Genomic DNA, 22,260 nt, shown 5'->3' on the forward strand with positions numbered 1-22,260 from the left:
AAAAAAAAAAAAAAAAACAAGAATGAAAGAATATTGAATATAAATTTCTCTAAAGAAAGAATATAATGAAAAGGAAAGAGAGAGAATAAGAGTACTTTATGTGAATCCATCAGCATATGGTGAGAAGCAATAACTTTGTCTGATGGTTTCTATTGGATCTCTTTCTTGGAATGAGTAGTGAAACTATGATCGTGAATGAAAATGCGGAGCGACGAAGAGTAAGCAGAAAATAAACAAATTTTTCTTCGTTAGGATTAAAATTTTCTATATTGAATTACCTTCTGCGGAAGACACATATGAAGAGTGAAAGCAACAAAAAAAAAAAAAAAAAAAATTTTTCTTTTTTGCTGTTTTTTTTTTTTCGTGTACCACACATTTTTCTTTATTATATATTTATATATATTTATATATATATATATTTCTTTTTCTCTTTTTTTTTCTTTTTTTCTCTTTCTTGAACGCCCCTTCCTCTAGTGAGAGAGTATCGCAGGTGAAGGCAAAGATACCATGGCAGATTTGGCCCGCAGCGCCGTGCTTGTCTCCTCGGAGCCGATCCACCCCAATTCTCTCCCGGCGGACGTGAAGAGCGACGGCGGCGCCCCGCCGGTGGTTGAGGGGCCGACGGGCGACGATTTGAACTCCGCAGCGGCGGCACTGCGGCGGTACGCCACAACGGGATTTCAGGCCTCCCACTTTGCGCAGGCCGTCGCCATCTGCAGCAATATGTTGAGGCCGCAAGTGCCATCAAATGTGCTTCCACCATCGCAGTCACAATCCACAGCGCCGGCGGGTGAGTTGAGTGGAGTGCAAGGGAGTGGGGATCAACCAGCGGTGTTGGTGCAGCCAAGTATATTTCTTGGGGTCACGGCGAATTTGTTTGGTACAGGCTGCAGAGAGGCTATTCGGTTTCTATGCAAAGAATCTGTTCCACTTCCGAGTGGGGTGGAACCAGCAGTTTTGCCGGACCCGATGCTAGACCCAGTAAGAAATAATAATCATAATGATGAGGATACTGTTATTCCCGTACCCTCCTTTGCCTCAAAGGCACTAATTCACACAATTGTTGTGAGTGGAGGTGCGATGGAACACGATATTCGACGCGCCTGTGAATCTTATGAGATTTCCCTCGACCATGGAAATGAGGAAATGATGATGACGATGATGAAGAAAGGGCAGCAGCAGCAGCAAAAGAGTGATGAACCTAATAAGAAGAAATTTCGCTTTGGTAATATTTTTTACAGTAACGGGAATAATACTACAATGATTGCTAACAATAACAATGCATCACCTTCTTTGTTTGATGTTGTTATGCGCCGTCTTGTGCTCAGACTGAATACACTACAACAACGTTGTAAAGTTTCATGCGCTGCACGTCCTATTACTACACCTTATGAAGACGTCTGCTCGTGGGCTATTTCCCCAAGTACTGTATGGTATTTAGCAGGAAAATGGATGCCGGAGCTTTTATTAGAAGCTCTCATGGAAGTCAATGGAACCATAACAACAACAACAACAAAAGAGGAAGAAGAGAAAAAAGAAACAGAAATTGCAGGAAACAGGGGAGATGAGAAATCACTGACAGAGGAGGCGCAGAAGCGCGCAGAGAGTACTGTACTGTACTGGGCAGCAAAGAATGATGTGCCTATATTTTCTCCATCCTTTGCAGATGGAGATATTATGCAGTTTATTCTTAATGCTGGTGGACCACTGCTGCAGTTAGACCTCGTTACGGATATTCACCGCATTAATCGTTTCGCGATGCGCAGCCGTCGCACCGGTATGATCATACTAGGCGGCGGTGTTGTGAAACATCACGTGTGCAATGCGAATCTCATGCGTAATGGGGCTGACAGCACCGTCTTTATTAATAACGCGCAGGAGTTTGACGGTAGTGACGCCGGTGCACGGCCGGATGAGGCGATTTCGTGGGGAAAAATACGCCTCGATGGTGAATTTGTGAAGGTGTACTCTGAAGTATCGCTTGTATTTCCACTGCTCCTCACGGAAGTGTTTCTGCCGTACGTTCGGGACGCGCGGGGTCTTTCAGGCACAGCGTAGAAACAAGAGTATAGTTTCGGCAATGGTGGGAAAGAGAGGTGTATTTCCAGCATATTTGTATTTGTACACGATGTTATTGCCAATTTATGCTGGAATTGGAAAGAATTTAAACTCAATAATGAATTTTTATTTTTATTTTATTTCCGTTTTAACTGTCGGTCTCACTTTTACTGTTGCTTCTCCAAGTAAGAGAAACATCATCAAGAATTGGAGAGAGTAAAAAAAATAAAATAAAAAAAAAGGAAAGAAGAAGGAATAAGATATGATTATTCACTATTTTCTTTGGTGAGACACGATATTGCTGCGAAGATTACACGTCCGCTGCAGGTATTCTTTTGTTTCCTTTATTATTATTATTATTATTATTATTATTCCCCCCCTCTCCCTAATTGGTATTGAATGACACATTCTTTTGATTTTCGGTTGGAATGGGGTAATTGAAAAGAAAAAAAAAAGAATAAAAAATAGTGATCATAACAGTAGATGGTTATTTTGTACTACATCAAATAAGAAAAAAAGCAACAAGTTTTACTTGGTAATTTCTACTTCCCACAACTACTTGTATTATGGACATTCCTTCGTTGTTGGATTTTAATCGAATACATGAGGGTGGAGATGGTGTGGGATCTACTCCACTTACGGCGGCAACAACATTCTTCAATGCATTCCAAGTATTATCAGGTAACTGCACGAGCGATGGACCGGTTAACGTTCACCCACTAGGCATGATTGGGGATGTGATGATGGCATTGTGTATGGTTGCTATTTCTCGGCATTTCTACCATTTCGTTCTGGACACGTGGCCTTCATGGGCAATGAAATTTTTCTCAAGATGTTTCTCTACAAATCGTTCAAAGAATGCCGCTGTTGTTGATGTGTTTTCGCAGCAACCGGAGGAGTATGCCTTTGACAATGAACTGTTGGTTCACGCAATGGAGCGGTATGTGGCGCACCTCATCTCTCTTCCGGGTGATGGTGAGAAAACACAACAGGCAGACACACACAATAGTGACGTTGTGGCTGCTACTTCTTCTTCATCTGCTACTACTACTACTACTACTACTACTACTAATAATAATAATAATAATAATAATAATAATAATAATAATAATAATAATAATAATAATAATAATAATAGTGTTGGGGATAATAGAGATGGAGCGAGGCGTCTAAACTTGCATCAGCTGCGCGCGGCGGAGTTCCGCTATGTGCCGATCACGTCGCTGGAGGGTGTGTGCCGCAGCGGCCTGGCGAGTACACTGCGGCGGTACTTCCGTCTTGTGTTGGTCCCCGCTGATGGACACACCGTGGAGGTGGAGCCTGGACTAACTGTGTGTTTCCAGCAGCAGAGAGTGTCGGGGGCGATACTTGGAGCAAATAAAGTTATCTCACGACGCCAGGAGGATCAACAGCAAGAACGAGAAGAGGAAGATTATCAGGAACAACTTATGAAGGAATTTATCCCGATTAACTTTGATACTAAACGTGTTAAGCTTGCATTGTCGTCATCAAGTAGTAAGAAAAGCGATGATGAAAGCGAAGAATCTGAAAGTACTTACAACAACGAAAAAAGTTTTGATTATGAAGACATGGATATTGTGAATCCCATAGGGGCCCCGGGAAAAAAAGTACAACAGTATCTGGTGCGACAGGCTGTATTACAGTGTACAGACTGTAAAAGTGGAAAGGAACGAATTATGAATTTTGCCAGACGTGCGTATGCCTGGTACTATCCTACAGTGGCACAGACAGTTGAACGGTACTACTTCTATCCTGCTAACTCGGAGTTGGAGGAAGCGATGAAAAGTACAGAATATGTACCAAATGAAGTTAGTCAAAGACTTCACATGCGACGTTCTTTGCTTTCACATAGCAGGAATAGTTTTCATACACTTTTTTTTCGTGAGAAGACGCATCTTATTCAAACTATTAGTGAGTTCAAGGATAAAAAAGGGAAATTTGCGGTACCAGGAGTACCACAACAGTTGGTAATACTCTTACATGGTCCACCAGGAACAGGAAAGACCAGTGTTGTACGCAGTGTAGCGGCATTCCTCAATCGACATATTGTTGCAATCCCTATTGAATTTATTCAAACAAATGGTGCACTACAGGAACTTCTCAGTGGTGGTACAACAATGCTTCATGGTGAAACATGTGTTGGATCTGATGAAGAAGAAGAATGGAGTAATTATTTTTCAGATCTAGATCGAAAACCAATGTGCTTCGATCTTTCGGCTGATCAGGTTGTATATGTGTTTGAAGATGTTGATGTGGTGGCTGACATGGTTTCGTTTCAAGTAACAGCTGAAGAGCGCAAAGAGATTTCCAGAAAATTCATAAATGCAGAAAATGAAAAAGTTCAAAGTGAAGAAAAAACTACAAGTAATAGTAGTAGTAGTAGTAGTAGTAGTAGTACTACAGATATAAAGAAAGGTTCTTCCGCAGTTGCCGTTAGTGACGAGGCAAAGGAAGAAAAAAGTACTCAGGAGGAAAAAAGTACTCGGGAAGAAAAAAGTGCTCAGGAGGAAAAAAGTACTCAGGAGGAAAAAAGTAAACAGAGTGAAGAGAGTTATGGAAGTTCTAGTGATCAGGTGAAACAATTGCGTTCCTACCAGAAACTCTTCGCAACTGATTTTCTTTCTCCAGAGGGACTACTACGTGCTGTGGAAGCCAATTTTGCACCACCCGGACGTGTTATTATCTTTACTACAAATCATGTGGAACGATTGCCTGACGTTCTATGGAGGCCTGGTCTCTTGACATTATCTCTTCACATGGATATACTAAACGCAGAGACAGCAATGCAGCTTGTCACACACTACTACAGTGATTCTTTCACTCCAGAACTACAGAGGCGTTTTGAGGAATTGTTTGCACATTTTGAGGCTGAGGGATCAACAAGTGTTATGACCCCCGCATGGCTGCAACAAATTATACTGAACTGTGATAATCTAGAGGAGGTATTGCAGGAACTGGAATCTCGACGGTAATTTTTTTTTTTTTTTTCCATTTCATTGCACATATATATATACGAGGTCTTTGTTCATGTGTCTATGTGTGTATGAGAAAAAGAGAGAATGGAAGAGAGAGAGAGAGAGAGAGAGAGAGAGAGAGAGAGAAAAACAGAGATAACTTTACATATGACCTTGTGCACTTTTTTTTTTTTTACTTATTGCATATTGTATTCTCTTGTCAGTGTTTTCTTGTTCCTTCTCCTCTTAGATATCTATCATATACATTATATATATGTATTTATATTTCTTGTTAAATTTACATCTTCTTCTTCCTTATTTTTTTCTTTTGTGTCTATATTTTTATATATGTACTATTCGAGGTCGAAGAGTGCCTAAAGGAAAAGAAAAAAAAAAAGAGAACAGCGAAGCAGTAAGCAAGTAAAGCAGTAAAAATGTCGGTTCCGATGATTCCCATCGATCCCGAAAAGCGGGACGATATCTACTACCGCTACAAAATGCCTGCTATCCAGACAAAGGTTGAAGGCAGTGGTAATGGTATCAAAACTGTTTTCCCAAATATTCATGACGTGTGTCTCGCAATTAATCGTCCAGAAGAGATTCTTATGAAGTTCTTTCAGTCTGAAATTGGTGCCCAGCGCACAGTGTTAGAGAAGGATGATAAATTTCTTATCATGGGAAGTCATACAGAGGAACGTGTTCAAGAGAAGGTTTACGATTTTGTTCGTAAGTTCGTTCTTTGCCGTAACTGCCGTAACCCTGAAACACAGTTGTTCGTTGAGCGGGGAAAGAAGAATGCATCACCTATTAGTCTTTCCTGCGGTGCTTGCGGTAAAGTCATGCGATTGAATGACCTGGACCCCCGTTACGTCACCGCCCTCGTGACGTACTTTGCCAAGAATCCGCATTTGGTCCACAAGAAGGGCGCGGGGACGGCGGAGGCCCGCGGCGGCGATAATAAAGAAGCCACCGCCGCTGCCGCCGCTGGAGCTGCCGCCGCCGCCGCCGCCGTTCCAACGGCCGGAAGAGCCGTCGTTCAAAAGTCCGACTTGGAGGACACCCGCGAACCGCCGCAAGATATTCTTGCACGCTGTATGCGGCAACACTCGGAACACCCGGAGGAGATCATGCGATGCTGCATGGAACTTATGTCATCTTACAATCTTAAGGAAAAGATGGGTCCCTTGCTTGTGCTTAATGCAATTATAATGGCAGAGGACGAATTTATGGCAGGTCTCCGACGTCACTCAAATCTTTTGAAGCGTTTTTCCACTGTCTCTGAAGCCGCAATGCTCGGTGGAGCTGTTGACGAGGCGGTTAAGACAGGACTAATGAAACGTGAAAGTCAACTGCAGAACGCTACCATTGATGAGTGTGCCCGTCTTTGTTCAAAACGCCTAAAACCAGATCAACTGGTGGTGATTCTTTTTGTCCTTTTCACGGAGGGTGTGTTGAAGGACACTTCTATTATTGAATGGTGTGTTAACGCCACACCCGTATCTAAATTGGACCCCAAATTGGACGCAGAGATGAAGGAAAAATCTAAGCCGTTTGTTGAATGGTTGAATGCAGGAGGTATAAAGGAGAATGAGGATGCGTAGAGGTATCATTTTTTTTTTTTTCTTTTCTTTTGTTCTTGTTCACTTTGTCTTTCCCTTATTATATATATATATATATATATATAATATTATTTCTCTCTCTCTTTCTGTCCGAATGTCTGTCATCTGTCTTTATACATATATGTGTATGCATTATCCATTTGTGAGTTCAAACTTAGGTAGTTACCTGCTTTCCTAACGCGTATAATGAAGAAAATTTTATGAGAGATAAGGTAAGAATTGGGAAAGTTATAGGTTCTATTTTCAACGCTTATTCATCTTTAGGTGATGATTAATGGGATGAGTTGAGAAGAAATATAATAAAATAAAGGGAAAGTTTTTGTGTGCTACAAAGAAAAAAAAAATGAGAAACTGTGAAAATGAGTCTGCTCTGGAAAGGACAAGTACGTGTTTTAATTCACTTAATCGAACACGCAGGAAGAAGAAGAAGGCGAGGATTATTGCTGCAGATTGTTAAAAAAAAAGAAAAAAAAGAAAAAAACCGCATACCTTCACGGATATGTCAACGGTTAAAATAAAGAGAAGGTGAAAAAAGTTGAGGTAAAAATCTCTTTAATTTGAAAAGGGGAGGTGGAAAAGTTTTCTTATTTGAATTTTATTCATTTTTTTTTTTTTATTCTTATTCTTCTTATTTGTTTCCATCAGCAAATTAAACGCATCGTTGTGATAGCTCACAATTGCACACTCACACACACACATACACACACAGAGAGACTCACACAAAGACACAGTTACATTCATACATAGGTGTAGAAAAAAAAAAAAAAAAGACTCATTGGTTTAATTTACACATTTTAAGTGAGTGGGGTTGTATCAAATGCGAGTAAGTGCTGGTGGTGGTACCATTGCGGCCCCATTGTTGCTACCTCAGCAGTTTGTTGAACCATTACCAAACGCGCCGGTAGAAATTAGTGAGCTACATTATGGTCTTCTCTCTCGTGGTGATATTCACCGTCTCTCTGTTCTTCCATGTCGCCGTGTTATTGGAGCAGTAAAGGAGTACGGTGTGAATGATGCTCATCTCGGCGTATGTGATCGTGTTTCAGTGTGTGCCACCTGTGGACTGCGTAGTATTGACTGCGTTGGTCATCCAGGACACATTGATCTTGAGGTACCAGTCTTTCATCTTGGTTTCTTTACTACTATTCTTCGTATTTGTCGAACTATCTGTAAACGTTGCTCTCATGTTTTGTTAGATGATTCGGAAATTGAATACTATAAGCGAAGACTTTCATCTACAAAACTTGAACCACTGCAACGTGCGGCGCTAATTAAAACTATACAGACGGATGCTTATAAAACGCGTGTATGTCTAAAGTGTGGTGGATTAAATGGAGTGGTACGACGAGTACGTCCTTTAAGACTTGTTCATGAAAAATACCGTGTTGATCTTCGCCGTGGTGAAGAGTCTGTTGAGAATACAGAAGTTTTTTTTGAACATGATATGCGTACAGCACGTACTTATAATAAGGTAATAGATGAAAACAAAGAAAATATTCACGATTTCTTAGATCCTGTACGGGTAAGACAATTATTCCTTGCGGTTCCACCAGAAGAAGTTATACTTCTCGGTTTATCTCCAGGCACAAGTCCTGTAGATTTACTCGTAACAACACTTTTGGTACCTCCTGTTCCTGTACGTCCGCGTGGTACAGCTGGGACTGGAACAATTCGTGATGATGATTTAACAGGACAATATAATGATATTCTCGTTAGTTCTGATACATTACAGGATGGTTCACTAGATGCCACTAAATACACAGAAACTTGGGAAATGCTTCAAATGCGTTCTGCACGATTGCTTGATTCTGCATTACCTGGTTTTCCTCCAAGTATGCGTACAGCTGATGTAAAATCATACGCACAACGTTTAAAAGGTAAACATGGAAGATTTCGAGGAAATCTTAGTGGAAAACGTGTAGATTTTTCTGGTCGTTCTGTTATTTCACCAGATCCAAATTTGGATGTGGATGAATTAGCAGTTCCTTTACGTGTTGCTCGTGTTTTGACGTATCCTCAGCGTGTTTTTAAGTCAAATTTAGAACTTATGCGACGATTAGTACGCAATGGACCTCGTGTTCATCCAGGTGCCATTACAGTTTTTTTGGCACAGGAGGGATCGAAAAAATCGCTTAACAATGAACGTGATAGGGAAGCACTTGCGGCTCGATTAAGTGTTGGAGATGTGGTAGAGCGACATGTTATGAATGGTGATGTAGTTTTATTTAATCGTCAACCTTCACTTCATCGTATCTCTATGATGGCACATCGTGCACGTGTGTTACCATTTCGTACTTTTCGATTTAATGAATGTTGTTGTGCCCCATATAATGCCGATTTTGATGGTGATGAAATGAATGTTCATCTTGTACAAACTGAAGAAGCACGTGCAGAAGCGTTTCAGCTTATGTCAACAGCGAAGAATATTATTACAGCTAAAAATGGTGAACCTATTATTGCGTGTACACAAGATTTTCTTGCTGCAGCTTATCTCGTAACTGCACGTGATATATTTTTTGACCGTTCACAAATGTCCCAGATGGTAGCCCATTGGCTTGGTCCAGTGACTCAATTTCGTTTACCAATACCAGCTATACTAAAACCAGTAGAGTTGTGGACGGGTAAACAACTCTTTGAACTTATTGTTCGTCCCTCACCTGGTGTGGATGTATTGTTGAATCTTGAAGCCAGCGCAAAGTTCTACAGTAAACGTGGGAAGTATGATTGTCCAGCGGAGGGCTATGTAGCTTTTCTGGATTCATGTTTTATCTCTGGTCGATTGGACAAAAAATTGCTTGGTGGTGGAGCCAAGGATGGACTTTTTGCTCGTCTACACACTCTTGCAGGAGGTGCCTACACCGCACGTATTATGTCTCGCATTGCTCAATTCACCTCCCGCTATTTATCTAATTACGGTTTTAGTCTTGGACTTGGGGATGTCGCCCCAACACCGCAACTAAACGCACAGAAGGCAGCAGTACTCACACGCTCCTTCGCCACATGTGATGCACTCATCGTGGCTGCAAAGACGGGCCGTATGGAACCACTTCCTGGTCTCACAGTACGACAATCACTTGAGGCACGCCTTAACGCAGAATTATCAAAAGTACGTGATGAGTGCGGTACAGCTGCTGTAGAGACACTTTCTATTGAGACAAACACACCACTTATGATGGTACAATCTGGAAGTAAAGGTAGTGCCCTAAATATTGCGCAAATGATGGCATGTGTTGGACAACAAACTGTAAGTGGAAAACGTATTTTAAACGCTTTTCAAGATCGTTCATTACCACATTTTTACCGATTTGAAGAAGCTCCAAGTGCACGTGGTTTTGTTGCGAATTCTTTTTACTCTGGTTTAACACCTACCGAATTTTTCTTCCATACAATGGCTGGTCGTGAAGGTCTTGTAGATACGGCTGTTAAGACAGCTGAGACAGGGTATATTTACCGTCGTCTTATGAAAGCTATGGAAAACCTCAGTGTACGTTATGATGGTACAGTGCGAAACACAAGAGGAGATGTGGTACAATTGAAGTTTGGAGAAGATGGACTCGATCCACAACTCATGGAAGGTGTTGCAGGAACGGCATTGAATTTGGATCAGGAATGGTTAAGTGCACGTGCAGCGTATGCAAGGTGGGTTGTGGAATACCATAGTTTTTCTAAAACCAATACCAATAATATCAATAATACTAAAAAAATTGTGGATAATAAGGAAAGTACGAAGAATACGAGAAGAAAGAAAAAAAATACTGACCTTAATACTCCATCTAATCTTGATGACGAATTTATTTCCTTACTTCCTACTGAAGTGCCTTCCTTTGTTGCGGCTTGTTTGAGTGGGGACCGGTCAGTATTGGAATCCTGTGAACGGCAAGAATATGAAGAAGAATGTAATCAGAACGAGAGATGTGTTCAAAAAGTAGGAGAGGGTCAATCTCAGAAACAACAATCCCGATCACGACGAGCGGCATTAATAGCTAGTCTTGCAAGTATGAGTAGTATGAAGTTCAAGGAAGATGTTCAAGCTTTCTTTATGAAAAAGGTTAAAGAACAAGAACGAATTCGAACTTTGCTTGAACTCTCCTCAAATGCCCGGGAACGAATTGGTAAAAAAACTTGTAATGAAAATGCTTCCACGAAAGCAGAAGAAGAAAAAGAAGCCAGTGAACTTCGACTTCTTGAAACACTTCAAACAGAACTTTTACCATTAACACGTACAATGGTAACCCGATTTCTTGCCCAGTGTGGAAGCAAGTATATTCACAAAATTTGCGAACCTGGTACTCCATGTGGAGCTATTGCTGCACAATCCGTTGGTGAACCAAGTACACAAATGACATTACGAACATTTCACTTTGCTGGTGTAGCAAGTATGAGTATTACACAGGGTGTACCACGTTTAGTGGAAATTATTAACGCTAATCGCAATATTGCAACTCCAGTAGTAACAGCACCGGTACGAAGATTACTTGTACAACCAATGAAAGGAAATGAAAAGGCTGAAGAAGAATCACAAGAGGTTTTTGAACAACGTGTACGAGGAGTAAAAGCTCAGGTAGAACGTGTATTACTTAAGGAAATAACCTCAGAAATGGTAGAAGTTTGTACGGCAACTGAGTTTTATCTCCGTATACACCTTAATATGTCTGTTATTTCAAAACTTCGTCTTCCTATTAATGCTATTACCGTACGAGAACGAATTTTGGCGGCAGGAGCTCGACCCATGTCTCCATTGCGTTTACTACGTGAAGATTGTATTGAAGTGATGAGTCTTGATACACTTGCTGTCTACCCATACTTTCTTGAGGCACACCGTGTTCATTTTAACATTCGCAATCTACTAACATTACTACCAGATGTTGTTGTGGGTGGTATTGCTGGTATTAATCGTGCGATGATTTCCTCCAGCGGGGCGGAAGTACTTGCAGAAGGGGCAGAGCTGCGGGCGGTGATGAATCTTCCAGATGTGGATGCACCGCGTGTGATGTGCAATCACGTTGCTGTAGTGGAACGGGTATTGGGCATTGAGGCAGCGCGGCAAGTTATTGTAAGTGAGATACAAGGCATTCTCAAAGCATACAGTCTTAGCATTGATGTGCGGCATGTGTATCTCTTAGCCGATCTGATGACCCAACGTGGTGTGGTGTTGGGTATCACACGATATGGTATTCAAAAGATGAACTTTAATGTTCTCACAATGGCCTCCTTTGAGCGTACGACGGATCATCTCTACAGTGCAGCCGCAACACAACGTGTGGATAGGAACCTTAGTGTGTCGGAGAGCATCATTGTTGGTAAGCCAGTTCCACTCGGGACAACTTCCTTTAACCTCATTTTTGATTGCCAAGATATTTCATCTACGGTATCTACATCCAAGAAGAGTGCAGTTGGACGTGTAAAGGGTGTAATGGGTAAGAGTTATCATCATCATTGTACGCCTCATGTGGCACCACTAGCAGCAGAAGGAGCTTTCCATCTGGATATCTTCTAGTTATTGAAGATATAACTGTTTTATTATTATTATTATTATTATTATTATTATTATTATTCTTACTTCTTCTGTTGTGTTGGGTCTTGCGGCGAATACATTTTCCTAATTATCTCGCGCATGTTTTTGTTGTTGGTTGTTGTTTATTTTTGACTTTGGAGCCAAAGTACACGAGGGTGTGAAAATGGAAACTTTTCGAATAAAATGAATGAAGAAAGAAAATGAAACAAAACAAGTAAAAAAGAAAAAGAGAAAGATGATCAGTAAAAAAAAAAAAAAAAAGTGAAAGGAAACACCAAATGAGATTGAAAGTGTGTGAAAAAATGAATGAATGAGTTTGGTGAAAAGGAAAGGGATGTACAATATAAACAGAGAATATTACTGAACTCAAGCGAAAAAAAAAAAAAAAAACCCTGCCGAAAATAAAATAAAAAATATATTCGTTTTCTTTTTCTTTTGTTTTTTTCTCCAGTATAATATTGTATGTAGGGTAATACGACAAAATAGGAGCTATCAGAACTTCACACATACACCGATAAAAAGAAAAAAGAAAAAGAAAAAGGAGCAAAAAAAAAAAAAAAAAGGGTTTGAAGTATTTCATTTTATTTCCCCAATGGAAAGAACAAGAGTGCGAGAAACTGATTATCCAGAGTCACACTCCAATGGTTCTGAAGTAGGCCCTACAACTGAGGGAGCTACGCTTACAAGAGAAAGAAGACATGACTCACATCTCCCTCTTCCCTCAGGGACAGTTGGAACACATTTAAGTGCAACACCCGTTAAAAATACTGGAATCGGGGGTTTAGACGATAATGTCTTTGGTACTGCCTCAGAGAGCACCTCCAACTCTACACGTAATTTTGCCACGAGCCGTAAAGTTCAGAAATTATTGGATGTCACTGTTAATGACAACTTTCGTGAACTTGTGTTGTACATGAATGATGCCGTACCGGAATTTTTGGAGAGTTTTCTCTCTCCAGCTGGTGGTGACGCCTCAACTATTGAAAAGGATAATGCCTCTACAGTACATCAATCTCCTCAAAATACGGTTGCTCTTTCTTCTACCGCCAATTCAACATTTTCTTCCTCCTCAACGGCACTTCGAACAGCGTTAGAGGGGCGTGTGGTGGACTTACATCGTCATTTTTTGCAGGAATGGTCAATGCTTAACGAAGTCTTTGAGGAAGCGTCCGATTTGGTTTCAAAACTTAACCAGGAAAGTGAATTACTTGAATCAACTTTAAATGCTCACGCCGTACAGGCTGAAGAATTTGTTGCCCGAATGACAACGCTACAAGCTGAACTTTCACTAGTACAACAACGTGAGAAGGAAATGCGGGAGTTTCAAGAAAAATATCACTTCGCCGCAGAAGAGCAGGCAATTCTTGAAGAAAGTCCTGTTGATGCGGCGTATCTTGATGTTCTGCGCCGTGCACAAGTGACACACCGCAAGTGTCGTGAGTTACTTTTATCACGTGAACACTATCAGAGTGCTGCTGCGGTGATGGATATCACATACACTGCTATTATGAAAGGTACAGAAAAAGTTGCACGCTTTCTCATGTCAGCATCATCCAATGCACCTGGTGCAACACCTACAAATGCCGCAGCATTTGGAGGAGATTCACCTGAAGTGACAAGTTTTTACCTTCGATGTGTACATTTTCTTCGTGAAGAGAATATAAATCAATGGGCAGCAGTTGTGGAAGAGGTGGCCCGACTCCGGCGTGCTGCAGTGTTGCGTCAATACTTTCATCTTATGACAACAGGTTCTGTAACCACATCAAGTGGTACATATCGTGCTGGAGGTAAAAGTGATGAATCTTCTTCACAAGCAACTGGAGGGACACGACCATTGGAAGCAGAAATCAGTAATCCTGTTTTTTTCTTTAGTTCACTTTTTGCTTGGTTACATCAAGTAATTGTGGATGAAGATGATTTTTTCTCTGCTTTTTTCTCACTACCACCAACAACAGCGAGTGAAGGAAATACCACTACAACAGGAGTAATACCTGTTGAGAAGGATACTGTAGGTATCCGTGATGATGAAACTAATGCCCTTTTAGCTGGAGGTGGTGTTTTCAATGAAAATACGGGATCTGGTTTACCTGTAAGCAAATCTGCTATACTTGATTCCGTATTTGAAGTTCTCTGTAAGCATATTCAGAGTGTACTAGAAGGTGTACTGGAACGGTTTTTACGTAATGCATCGAGTCTTCATGATGGAGATTCTTCTTCTTCTTCTGCTGCTGCCGCTGCTGGTGGTGGTAGTGGAGGAGGAGGAGGAGGAGGTAATAGTGGTAGTGGTAGTGGTAGTGGTAATAGTGGAGGTGGTAATAGTGGTATATCATCAGGGGCTTCGGGTCCTATTGGTCTTACTGGTGGCATTACACGTTTATTATCTGCTGCCACAGGACGACCATTGGGTTTAACTTCTGATAATGTTGGTGGCGTTCAACGATATCAACATGTCATGAATCGTTCTCAACAAGAAGCTCTTGTAGTGGCAACACTTATGAGTTTAACAAATGGCTTACGTACAGCACATACACTACTGCAACTTTTCACGTACTATACGTATAGTAGTTTTACTCCATTACTTGGTCGAGAAGCCTCACTTACTCGTCTTATCGCAGACGATTCAAAATTACAACTTCTTCGTGTTTATCACATGCTTGCTAAACAAATTGCGGAACATGCTCTTGACAGTGTGGCAAGTGTTGTAAGTCGTTCTACAGTATTACGCCGATTAGCCTCCGCTGAGGCCGCGGCAGCAGCAGCAGCAGCAGCTGTAGTGGAGGATGGGAATAAAAAAAGTGAAACTGCCACTTCTTTTGTTACAGAATTTCTTCTTGAGTATGCCTCTGAAGAAGAAAGAGATAATGATGGAAATGTTATTAACGAAGAACACTTACGACAACAGCAACAAGTTTTATCAGGTGCAAGATCATCCAGTGTGTGTAGTCGTAGTAGTTCTAATTTCCCCAACAATCCGTATCATCGCAGTGGTCTCTCTAAACATCAGGCACAGGCGGCAGATCTCCTTCGAACACTTTACTCAATGGTACTACCGACACCACCAGAGGTAGAAGAATGTCTGCGTGTATTACAGTCTACAATGTTTGAGGCGGAGAAACATGTTGAGATAATGGATTCACTACGTGCGGCACATTTAAAAAGTTCTCCCTCAAGTGATTCTATGACAACAAATCCTTCTGCGTATCATGAACAATTCTTTACCGTACTTGTTCAACATGTATTATCATTTCCAGTTGTACTGGCCCGTCAACCAACTATTAGTGGTACATTAGATGATCCATGCAAACTTGTGTTACAACTTAATACTATGGTGGCTTTGCAAGAAACACTTGCCCCACACTTGCAACTTTTAGCCCTTGGTAATGCAGCAGCTGGTCATACCACACCTCTATCTAATGTTGTTCCTGAACGAATTCATCAATTAACAAAAGAGTTAACGATAAGTCTTTCGCACTGTGCTGTAAAACATTATTTCAAACATAAATCACAGAGTGGTGTAACAGGTAGTAGTGATGAAATGAGTAGTAGTGTTGTTGTTGGGTCAACAGAGGTTGAAAAGAAGAATAGTGTAATGGATATTAATATTGATGATGATGATGTACAATTTGATGCGGCTACTATCACGACTCAACTGAGTGATTTTTATGGTGTTGTGGCAGCGACAGGTCGTGTTTATGTTCCTATCATTGCGGCACTTCGTTCAGCACGTCTGCGGGAGGAAGTAATGCGAGGTGTTTTGAGAGCATTGTGTGATGTGTATGAAGCTCGTTATAAACGGCTTCTCCAACTTCAACAGCAAGAGTCGCATGTAGAACAGTCAGAGGGTACACCCACCTCTTCTTTCACGGTGAATGACCTTGATCCGAAAAAGTTGCGAATCCTTCTGGATGTGGTTCCAGCATCCTCTTCATCTACTTGAGCAAAACAAATTAAGAAACAAAAACAAGAGCGACGAAAGAAGAAGAAAAAGAAGAAAATGAAAAGAGGGTGTTGTTGTTAGTTTTGCGTCATAATGTGGAAGAACCACACTTGGCTTATGGTGTGACACATTTTGCTTTTTTTTTTTTTATAGCTCTGTAAAACAAGTTGTGTACAACATCATTTCTTCGTTTCTGTAGTTGTGCATGTATGAACGTGTACAAATATATATATATATATATATATAACGTTTTGGTATATTGTTTCCTTCATTTTTTTTTCCCCCCACTTCTCATTATTTTTCTCATTATTTTTCTATTCTATCTTCTCATTATTTTTCTCATTATTTTTCTATTCTATTCTTGTATAAAGTACTTGAGGGAAGGGTAGGGGTGAAACATTTGCTGGTTGTGGCAATTGTGTAGGGTAGGTGAACGAAGTGGATTGAAGGAAACATAGCAAGTATGGTATTTTACAGCTTTGTGTTGGTAATGAAGCCTCGTCAGCGACGCCACACGGCCCAGGCGCTGCGTGAGATCGCTGTGGCGGTATACAACAATGGTGGTCTCATACGTAAATTCACAAATGAAGGTGTGATGAGACCGTACAGTCGTTTTCGCGATGCAGACAGCACACCGCTAACTTATGCACGGTATATGACGCTTCAAGTAGATATGGGTGAAGAAGAAATGCGTAAGGTGGAAAAGATTATGCGTGAGCAGCAGGATATGTTTATAACGCTAAAGCTCAATAACTTGGAACGGCCTGTGGGTATTCGTAGCGGTCGGAAGGATCTGCAGACGGCATACTTCCCGCTTGATACATTTACGCGACTTGAAGAGGAGATTAACTGGCCACCACAAACTTCTGTTGACATTTATGAACAGTTGGAAATGAATTGGAAAGAGTTTTCTCGAACTAGGTGGTCAAACTTCCTACGCAGCTAAGTTGAGAGGCGGGGATTGAGGGGAAAAAAGAAACAGACGAATAAGAGAAAAAAAGGTATCGATATCTGCATGTGATTAGGAAAGGAAAAAAAAAAAAAGAATTATGAAAATGAAATTATATGCATTTTTTCTTCCTTCTTCTTCTTGCTTTCCCTTTCCTATGCAACACGTACACTTACATACATACGTACATACATTTTCTCTTTTTCTCCTTATGACATGGTTTTTTTTTTTTTTTTTTTTTTTTTCAACCCCCTTTGGATTTAATGATGATATATTTTTTTTTTTTTCTGATGTATATGTACAATTTCCTTCTTCCACCTCTTTTTTTTTTTTTCGTTTTGCTTCTGTATGCTGTGTTTGACGAGAGTATTCAAAAAAATGCTCGCTACTCCTGCGCCACCGAAACAATTGTCGATGACGCTGACGGACGAGCAACTGGCGTCACTTCTGAGTATTGAAGGAGATGTTCAACTCAAGGCGGCCCAACTCGGTATGCTCTGTAATGAGTATCGCGTAAATTTGGAGCGTGTACTGTACCACTATGAACCTTTAATGGCGCCTTTACGTGCTATTATCTATGCTGGGGGACAAAAGCAGCAGTATATTGAGACACAACTTGTTTGGTTGGAACGTGTTATTGTTCTTCAGGAGCGTCGTGGTGGGACACTAACGGTTCCTCTGCGTGAACTAAAGGCGATTGAGGATGATCTTATGTTGCCTGTGAACAAGGCGTTGCGGGCGAGTTACCAGCAGTTGGATGTTGTCACCCGCGAGGAGCTGGCGGTGCTGCGTGACTACGAGTGTCCCCCACCGGCGGCGTTGGCGACGATGGCGATGGCGCTGCGGGTGCGGGAGGACGAGGACACGGAGTGGTCCACCGTGCGTGTGGTGCTGAGCGAGAGTTATTTCTTCACCTTCTTCATCAGCCGCGCCCAGACGCTCCTGCAGCGGCCGCTCCCGCCCGACGTGGCCGACGCCCTCGAGGGGTACTGCGCGGCCCCCGCACACGCCCCGGCGGCCCTCGCGCGGGTGTCGGTTCCCCTCGCGGCCATCGGCGCGTGGCTCCACGCCGTGCGGGACTATCACCGCGTCCGCCGCCTCTGCGACCCGTCGCTGCCGCCCGTCGCCGTGGAGGAACGCCGCCGCACCGTCGCCCTCCTCCGACACGAATTGCAGGCACTCAAGGAGGACATGCACAGCGCCGCGGAGGAGCTGCAGAAACTCCAGCAGCAAATTACACGAAAGATGTTTGAGGTACGGAGTGAGTATGATGATACCATGTGCACCCTCCATGACGTCTTAGAAAAGAAAACAGAGGACTTCGTCAAGGTACTTGGCGGGGAAGAGTTAGATCCGGAAGAGGAATCTAATAAGGAAGAACAAAATCAGCAAGAACAAAAGGAAGGCGAGGAAGATGGAAATGCACCCGTGCAATCCAAAGAGTCTTTGATTTATATGAATGTACAGGAGAAGGAAAAAGAGGGAGGATCAGGTTAAAACCTGATGAGGAATGCAGAGATATATATACATATATATGTGTGTGTGTGTGAATGTGTGAACTTGGTGAGGTTTCGTTTGTAGAAACGAAAAAAAAAAAAGAAAAAAAAACGAAGATGTATGATCATACAAGTGCAGTTGCAGAGATGAAGATGAAACTGAGTAGAGAGTACACTCTTTCTCGTTAGTTCTTTTATATCTCTATATCTATCTATATCTATATGTTTCTATATACATATGTATCCCTACCTATTTCTACCTCTCTGAGTGTCTCTCTCTTTATATTTCGCACAAACATACACACACACACACACACACACATACAAACTTATTCGCTCAGTTTCTCTCTATCTCACTTACTCACCCTGCAACTGTTTTTTTTTTTTTTCTTTTATTTTATTTTTCGTTACGTGACAAGACTGTAGAAAAGCCATGAAAAGAAAGAGAGGAAGAGAATGCAGAAAAAACACGAACGAAAAAGAAATGAATGGAATATCATATGGAATTGTTGCTTTGATATAGAGTTTTTTTGATGTAATATAAATCATGAATAATCGAATAATTTGTTCTTTTCTGGAAATCTCTTATATTTATCTCTCTCTTTTTTTTTCCGTTTTTGATATTTGAACGAATAAGAACATTGGCACATTGAAGAAAAAAAAAAGGAGAAAAATAAAGTCGGGTACCAATAAACATTTCTTTTTTTTTTCTACCCTTTAAAGAAAAGAAATTAGTCATTATTATTAGTAATAATGTACCATACACTTGAAATATCACAGGGATCAGCAACATACATAGCTGCTGAGGCGTTTGCGGATGGGATTATACGACTAGTTCGTTCACGTCAAATCCATACGGTGGAGTTACTCTCTGCCACAGAGTGTTACTCTCAAGAACACAAAGAAAGTGAACATCTGCAAGTTTCGGAAGTTGAAGTTGAAGCAGCAAGAGGAATAAAAAGAAATTGCTCGTCAGTCTCGGATCCTGCTTTTTTGTTGGTAGAAGCTCGTTTAACAAGTGCACTGAACTGGAAACATGACGCAACAAACAGCAGAAGTGATGAAAAATTCTTGGAGAATAATGGATCTATATTTACGTACCAAATTTATTTTCTTTTACCTAGGAGTACAGCATCATCAGGAACACTAGGGAAGGGCTATACCAATACTTCTTTCCCTTTTTCTTCATCAACGCGCACAGTACTTTCAGCGTGGTGGTGTGCCGATTTACAGCGTCGCTTGGCGATCTGCTCTGCACTCACGGGGTTCCCAACTTGTTTGTTTGTTTCACTTCTGCCGTACGTGCCGCACCTGACATGGGAACGAGGACGTGATGGACTACTCGGTGCGACGCACAGCGCCACGATGATGTCAACTATCACTGAAAAAGAATTGTATGATTATGACTCCCCAGCCGCACATATTCTTCAAGTGGCTTTGTTGCTCAATGCAAACATTCCATTAGGGGCACGTGGCAGACGTAATACAGCCGTCTTGGTCCTACACGCGGTGGAAGGTGATGCCTGTTTTGCCAACTCATCTCTTTCATTTGTACCAAGTGAGCGAAAAAAACATCCACGGGAACTAAAGCAGGATGAAGGGTTACTACCAGAAAATGAGGCATTGCAGAAGCAGCAGCATCAGCAGCATGGGGAGAGTGAAAAGGAATGGAATAAGGAACAACTCTTCTTAACTTTATCTCGTTTTACTGAAAAACATATTATTCCTTTGCTTTTATGGCAGGTTGTGTGGTCAAAGCCGTTAGTTGCTGATGGAGATGATATGGATGTGTGTGGAATACGGAAACAAATGGGGAGTAGTTTCTACTTGGAAGGTACCCTTGACGCACGAAGTGTACAAAGCATTACTGTTATTATCGACGTGCCACTCGCCTTGTGTCGTTATATACTTCTCTCTGATACTTCTTCTGAGTTTGGATTGGAGAATAACATATTACAACGGCTGGCACAGCGTGTGGCTTACACAGTTGAGGGTGCCCTCTCTCGCCTTGCCGCGGAGAATATTGATTGTTTTGTGCGTCGCCCAACTACAGTGCTAAGTGAAGAGGAAATGGATGAAGAAGCAGAGAATGATGAAAATGAGGGAGCTGCAAGAGAAGAAGTATCTATAGAGAAAACAGAGCGACGCTCCTGGTTGTTGTTAGCGCAAAGCATTGCTGATAGCCTTGCCCAAATTCTTCGAACTTCAAAAAACCCGGTTTTCATAGCCGAGGTACATCGATTACTATTGCTACACCAGAAAGAAGAAGTGATGTCCCTTTCAACCTCAAATAATGTGAAGGACGATAATATGGCGGCAACTGCTGCTGGAATCTGCCCTTCCTCTGCGGCCACAACAGCGGCTATGCTCCGCTGGGCTGTTGAGACACGCCTTATGGAGTGTTAAAACTAAAAATGGGTAAACCTGAAAGAAAGGAGCTTATTATTATTATTTATTATTATTTTCTTGTCTTTAGTTTGTTTTAATTTTTGCATGTCTCGTACAGTTCTTTAAAGAATGTGAAAGAATTCTATAACTGGGTGGTATATATTCTTTTTTCTTTTCATTTAGAGTGCGGGGGGTTTCGCAGCTACTACAGAGTGTTTGGGAAATAAAGTGTAGATTTCAGATGCAGAATTCTGTTATCAACATAAATTGAGTAATCGATACCTGTGTGAGGGATGTTTTTTTTTTTTTCTTTCTCCTGTCTGTTCTCCTCTGTGTACCTTTTTTTTTCACCTTTGTTTTTATTCTACAAAAATGTTTCTTTTTCTTTTCTTTTCATTCTCTCTTATGGGGTGTTTTCTTTATTTTTATTTATATAACTGGATAGGTTGGAGTGCGCTTCTACCAGATAGGCACAGAGGTCCATGCACCCACGGGTGGCAAAGCTGTACTTGGAATTTATGATTCTTGCGCCTGCATTAACTTCTGTAGATGGCGTTAAACACGTAGGAACTAAAACAGAAGAAGCCGTAAGAAAAAAACGGATGGGACTTGCTTATTCACTGAGCAGCACTTCTGCATATCGTGCCATGATACAAGAAGGTTTTATGGCAGAGCCGCATGTAACTCCAGGAACACCAGAGTTTGCACGTCGTCTTGCACGTGGTCGATGGGCACTTCGTCAATTGAAAGACTTGATTACTGTACGAAAATATCGCGCTATGCAGAAACGCTATAGTTGGTCAAGTCATAAGAGTCCAGATGAACTAGTTGAAATATTTGGTGAAAACAAGGCTCAGGAGATAATGATTGGCTTTGGTAACAAGGATGTATTTGGATACAATGAAGTTCTTCATTATGACTGTGATTCTCCATCGCAATCCAAAAAAGAATAATTCTCTCTTTACTATATGGGAACAGTGCCAATTCCCTCTTCCTTAGAAAAAGATCAGCGATAACTACAAAAGAACCTTTTTCTCTCTACATATGCAAATAAAAACAGTAGTAATGATGATAATAATAACAATTTATGATTATTATGATTGTTAATATATTTGTCTCTCGTACAAAAAAAAAAAGAAAGAAATGGAATAATAAAACAAGTGTAAAGTACATTTTCAAGGATAGCTTGATTCTTTTGCTATTGTTTCGTGTGTAAGTTTTTTTTTTTTTTTTTTTTTTTTTACACACACACACACGGACGTATTTTCATATTCTTTGCCTATATTTGCTTCCCTCGATAAACCGTCCCTCTTTGTTTTCTCT

At 41.2% G+C, this 22,260-nt stretch overlaps 9 protein-coding genes across 9 annotated transcripts; all 9 read left to right on the top strand.

Annotated features, from left to right (window-relative positions):
• Window positions 1-507: 507 nt before the first annotated feature.
• On the top strand, window positions 508-2,058 carry TM35_000011350 (deoxyhypusine synthase; the record flags this gene model as incomplete). Its single annotated transcript, XM_029020816.1, has 1 exon — window positions 508-2,058. The coding sequence occupies one exon, from the start codon at window positions 508-510 to the stop codon at window positions 2,056-2,058; it is 1,551 nt and encodes a 516-aa protein (XP_028887324.1).
• A 566-nt stretch (window positions 2,059-2,624) lies between these two features.
• Window positions 2,625-5,051, top strand: TM35_000011360 (putative bcs1 aaa-type ATPase; the record flags this gene model as incomplete). Its single annotated transcript, XM_029020817.1, has 1 exon — window positions 2,625-5,051. One exon carries the CDS (start codon window positions 2,625-2,627, stop codon window positions 5,049-5,051), a length of 2,427 nt encoding a protein of 808 aa, XP_028887325.1.
• Window positions 5,052-5,467: 416 nt separating this feature from the next.
• TM35_000011370 (eukaryotic translation initiation factor 5) lies at window positions 5,468-6,634 on the top strand (the record flags this gene model as incomplete). The annotated part of the gene is made up of 1 exon (XM_029020818.1): window positions 5,468-6,634. One exon carries the CDS (start codon window positions 5,468-5,470, stop codon window positions 6,632-6,634), a length of 1,167 nt encoding a protein of 388 aa, XP_028887326.1.
• Window positions 6,635-7,469: 835 nt separating this feature from the next.
• On the top strand, window positions 7,470-12,149 carry TM35_000011380 (DNA-directed RNA polymerase III largest subunit; the record flags this gene model as incomplete). Its single annotated transcript, XM_029020819.1, has 1 exon — window positions 7,470-12,149. The coding sequence occupies one exon, from the start codon at window positions 7,470-7,472 to the stop codon at window positions 12,147-12,149; it is 4,680 nt and encodes a 1,559-aa protein (XP_028887327.1).
• Window positions 12,150-12,759: 610 nt separating this feature from the next.
• Window positions 12,760-16,104, top strand: TM35_000011390 (putative conserved oligomeric Golgi complex subunit 6-like; the record flags this gene model as incomplete). Its single annotated transcript, XM_029020820.1, has 1 exon — window positions 12,760-16,104. One exon carries the CDS (start codon window positions 12,760-12,762, stop codon window positions 16,102-16,104), a length of 3,345 nt encoding a protein of 1,114 aa, XP_028887328.1.
• Window positions 16,105-16,567: 463 nt separating this feature from the next.
• Window positions 16,568-17,050, top strand: TM35_000011400 (uncharacterized protein; the record flags this gene model as incomplete). The annotated part of the gene is made up of 1 exon (XM_029020821.1): window positions 16,568-17,050. One exon carries the CDS (start codon window positions 16,568-16,570, stop codon window positions 17,048-17,050), a length of 483 nt encoding a protein of 160 aa, XP_028887329.1.
• Window positions 17,051-17,431: 381 nt separating this feature from the next.
• On the top strand, window positions 17,432-18,550 carry TM35_000011410 (uncharacterized protein; the record flags this gene model as incomplete). Its single annotated transcript, XM_029020822.1, has 1 exon — window positions 17,432-18,550. The coding sequence occupies one exon, from the start codon at window positions 17,432-17,434 to the stop codon at window positions 18,548-18,550; it is 1,119 nt and encodes a 372-aa protein (XP_028887330.1).
• A 752-nt stretch (window positions 18,551-19,302) lies between these two features.
• Window positions 19,303-20,955, top strand: TM35_000011420 (uncharacterized protein; the record flags this gene model as incomplete). The annotated part of the gene is made up of 1 exon (XM_029020823.1): window positions 19,303-20,955. One exon carries the CDS (start codon window positions 19,303-19,305, stop codon window positions 20,953-20,955), a length of 1,653 nt encoding a protein of 550 aa, XP_028887331.1.
• Window positions 20,956-21,419: 464 nt separating this feature from the next.
• On the top strand, window positions 21,420-21,890 carry TM35_000011430 (uncharacterized protein; the record flags this gene model as incomplete). Its single annotated transcript, XM_029020824.1, has 1 exon — window positions 21,420-21,890. One exon carries the CDS (start codon window positions 21,420-21,422, stop codon window positions 21,888-21,890), a length of 471 nt encoding a protein of 156 aa, XP_028887332.1.
• Window positions 21,891-22,260: the final 370 nt, after the last annotated feature.

Source organism: Trypanosoma theileri, assembly GCF_002087225.1.
Source record: "Trypanosoma theileri isolate Edinburgh chromosome Unknown TM35_Tth_1_V1, whole genome shotgun sequence".
NCBI lineage: Eukaryota > Euglenozoa > Kinetoplastea > Trypanosomatida > Trypanosomatidae > Trypanosoma > Trypanosoma theileri.